Raw genomic sequence first — 3,853 nt, forward strand, 5'->3', positions numbered from 1 at the left:
ACCACTGCAGGCCCAAAATTTTATTGCGCCAATTGTACCATGACGGAAGTTGCCGTGTATACATTGCTGTTCCAACATTAAAAGAAAAGTAAAGTCGAAAGCTCTCCCCATTCTCCTTCCCACATACCTCACGGGCACGAAAATAGATGTGCACTGGAGCTGGGAGGGAAAGGCTGGGCTAGGAAGACTTACAGCGAAAGCGAAAACGTCCAATTTACCAATAAAATACCTCAGTCTGCCAGTGAAATAGACCCATCAACCCTAACCAAACTACGTTTTGAACTGTTTTACCTTTGTTGGTAGCTTATTCCAGGTCTTGCAAATCTTAGGCACGAAGAAATTATCTAATGTATTATGGTGGAAGTGTTTCAAGTCGTGTTAGTGTTTAAACTACATCTGTGTTAGCCGTCGATTATTTCAAATCAGCAATGATTTAAAAACTTCAATAGCTGTCCGAGCAAAACGCCTAGTCTTTAACGAAAACAGGCCTCTATAGTGTCTGCAGCCTTCCCTGGTATCCCATGTGCTTAATGGATGGGATTATTTTGGTAGCACGTGGCTGTACTCATGCTTGCCTCACCAAATCCTTCTTCAGGATCGGCGATGATACCTGCAATGCATGCTCAAGATGTTCCCGTTCAGGAAGATTGTTAAGAAAGGGAATTATCTCCAAGTTCATGTACAGTCGCGAGCAGATGAAATGGAGACACCAGCACACACACCTCTGGGTCGCTTCTACCCGACGAGTTACGGGAGAGTGAGAGAGGGAGGGGGGTGTATGGAGGGGCTGGTGGTGGGAAAAAGATCAAGAGAGGGAAGGGAAGGGAAGGGAGGAGAGGAGGGGCGGCAATAACCATGGCTGTCAAGGTCTTACTTTATCTTGATTATGGATTAATGTTTGATTTTGGGAGAGCTTAATTAATCATGATGTCAATCACATCACTGATAATGGGTTTTAATTTAAAACTGTTTTCACTTGAAGCGAGAGAGTAGTTTGTTGTGTCATAGATGAAGTTGGCACCTTTGCAGCTGAACTGTGGCCTCATAAGATTCTATACAACAGCCAAAGCGTTAACCTAATGGTTCATATTGGCTAAACCGAGATGAAGAGTTCATCAGCACTATGGGTATCACACAAGGCTGCTGCTCACGATGGAGAGACGATTTGAGGTCATAGCAGACCGGGGTCGCATAATTGGACTCCGAGAGAGTGGAATGTCCATCCGTGATATAGCCAGGACCATGGGGTGCTCTACGGGGAAGGTTTCACGGTGGATCAGGAGGTGAGCCTAAAAGTTATACTCTCCATTTCAGTCCCTATGGCATATCGTTTTTTGCAAATATCTTCAACACAAACATTTGGATGAATGACATTTTGGCACCGCATTTTTGAGACCCTCCCCTAATTTGTGACACTACAGTGCATTCTCAAGTGTGTATAATAAAGGAGTTTACTTATGGTTATTAAGGCGAAGCTGGCAAGAGTCATGTAGACATTCGGACAGGGGAAGACCTCCCTCTCTCCTTGCCTTCCTCATCCGAACCCCAGCCATCACCATCACGTTCCGAATGTTTACACCTGGCAATGCACTCTAGTGTCATAAATTAGGGAAGGGTGTCACACAAGCTGTGTCAAAATGTCCTATTCATCCATATGTTTGTTTGGAAGATATTATCGAAAAACGATATGTCACAGGGTCTGAAACGAATAGTAATCCACGGGTAATAATGGGATCAATTAAGGGGAAACTATCTTGTTAATACATTTAGGTCTACTGAATCCTCCAAACTATGTCACGAAACAGATCCCGTACTAGGAACAATGTGGTCGTCTGTTTCCTGGTGTAGATTGAACGAAACAATAGCCCAGCAATTTACCAGCAAGAGAGGCTCCTCTTAAATTGCTGTGGGAATCCAGTGCTAAGATATTTCTACAGCTCTTGATGCGAAAGTGCTAGAGTACAGAGCTCCATATCTTCTCGGAACTTGAACAGGATGTGTGGAATAACTGCAAATCAATATCTATTGTGATGTATATTTTTCATGTATTAATCTTCTTTCAATGCATTCATGCCGATATTTCCCGTATGATTTATAGTAAATGCTGGTAACACAGGTGGCACGAAAGTGGCAACTTGGCTAATTTGCCAAGGGGAAGACCACCACGCTGCACTACACCTGCCCAGGACCGTGATATTGCCGCTTCAGCAGAGGCACACCCGCACACTAACGCTGTGGCCATCCGTGACACCCAACACCTCGCTGCCAGTGTGTGGACAGTGCGACGGCGACTTCACGAAGCAGGCCTGCATCACAGAGTTCCTGCACCGAAGGATCGTCTCACTCAGCAGCACCGAGATGGGAGGCTACAGTTTGCCAGAGAGCACATTAACAAAGACAATGATTTTTGGGAGCGTGTAATCTGGACTGATGAGAAAACATTCAGCTCTACAAATCATGGCCAGCTTCACTGTTGGAGGCGCAACAATACTCGGTGAGTTTAGTTTTCGTCAAATTAAAGAATGCTTGAAGATTATTTAACCAAACATGCATTCAGTCATGAGTGTTTAGCTGAGCAACTTGCATATATAAAAACTACCATAAAACTTTTCTTCCAGATACGACCGCCAGAATATCTATGAGGAACGCAGGAGTGGTCACCAAACTGTAAATGTTTGGGGTTGGATAAGCCACCATGGAATGGGTGATATGCATCATATACAGGGTAGATTTAATGCACAAAGGTATGTGGAAATCCTTACCCACGAATTCGTACCATCTTTTGACAACAGGAATCACCCATTTCCAGAGGGCCCGGTATACTTTGTGCACGACCGCTGCCCTATCCACCAAGCCAGGGTCGTACAGGAATGGTTCAATAATCATCCACAATTTCAACTGTTACCGTGGCCCAGTAAAGGGGCTGATTGCAACCCCATTGAAAACATCTGGGGCTCCATTGTGAAAACATGGATCCCTGGTGAGGAAAGGACGCCTAAATCACGCCAAGGAGGTGTGGGAGACATTCAGAGCACAGCCGGAGCTCGTGAAGCGCCACACAGGAAACATGCAGCGGAGACTTCAAGCTGTGATTGACAGAGAGGGTGGATGGACAGGATATTAATCACGTGAATATTTTACTTGCAGATTTTGTTGTTTGTATCTATCCGTCCATCTATAATAAGATCATGTTCCCTTACAAATACGCATTAATGCACACAAAAACGGTAATTGTTTTGGTTGGTGCAAGTCTATTAATTCTATTTTCCTACATCAGTCGTAACTATATAACTTTATTGTAACATGATGCATTTTTTTCTCCACAGTCTGCTGTCAATGCGTGTTTCCGTCTTGGCTCGTGGTAGAGTGCCGAGGCTCTGTCCTTTACCTCCCATGGTCGAGAGCGGCAAGTGGTTAGAGTCGTGGCTGCAGCGTGAGACCTGAGCTATGATGTCTATGATGTTTAGTGCTAGCTGGATTCATTACAGCATGGAATGTATTTAATAATTTAATAATCTTGTCGACAATTGTAAAAATATTGTATTTAACATAGCTGTGTAATGCTTTCCTTCATTTTCCATATAAGTAGTATAGTGTTACATTATTTTGGAACATATAAAATACTTTTCATACCGGTATGAATGTCTGACATCCTTCCACAATCTAAATAAAATGTTAGCTCCATTATAAGATATTGTGTGGTGTCTCCTCCTGATACGATTTCGTATTACAGGCAGCTCTCCTATTGTCTGATCTATTTACTTCTTGTCATGGGTTAAAGATTTTTTATAAATGAGTATCTACAAGTATAAGGCATCATACAGTATATTAGTATAATGAATGACCTACTCAT

General features: G+C 43.2%; 1 protein-coding gene across 1 annotated transcript; it reads left to right on the forward strand.

Annotated features, from left to right (window-relative positions):
• Positions 1 to 1,152: 1,152 nt before the first annotated feature.
• On the forward strand, positions 1,153 to 3,444 carry LOC145411597 (uncharacterized). Its single transcript, XM_080281606.1, has 3 exons — positions 1,153 to 1,283; positions 2,117 to 2,494; positions 3,327 to 3,444. The coding sequence occupies exons 1-3, from the start codon at positions 1,153 to 1,155 to the stop codon at positions 3,442 to 3,444; spliced, it is 627 nt and encodes a 208-aa protein (XP_080137732.1).
• The last annotated feature ends 409 nt before the right edge of the window (positions 3,445 to 3,853 follow it).

The sequence above is a fragment of the Coenobita brevimanus genome, chromosome 90 (assembly GCF_032717465.1).
Source record: "Coenobita brevimanus isolate Jiangsu-jjx chromosome 90, ASM3271746v2, whole genome shotgun sequence".
Taxonomy (NCBI): domain Eukaryota; kingdom Metazoa; phylum Arthropoda; class Malacostraca; order Decapoda; family Coenobitidae; genus Coenobita; species Coenobita brevimanus.

Bases quoted from the DNA above. Each gene is read 5' to 3' on its own strand.
- LOC145411597 (XM_080281606.1), top strand. From the start codon at position 1,153: ATGGAGAGACGATTTGAGGTCATAGCAGACCGGGGTCGCATAATTGGA. The intron at 1,284-2,116 runs GTGAGCCTAAAA...CTGGTAACACAG, and splicing joins GTTTCACGGTGGATCAGGAG to GTGGCACGAAAGTGGCAACT. The intron at 2,495-3,326 runs GTGAGTTTAGTT...TTTTCTCCACAG, and splicing joins TGGAGGCGCAACAATACTCG to TCTGCTGTCAATGCGTGTTT.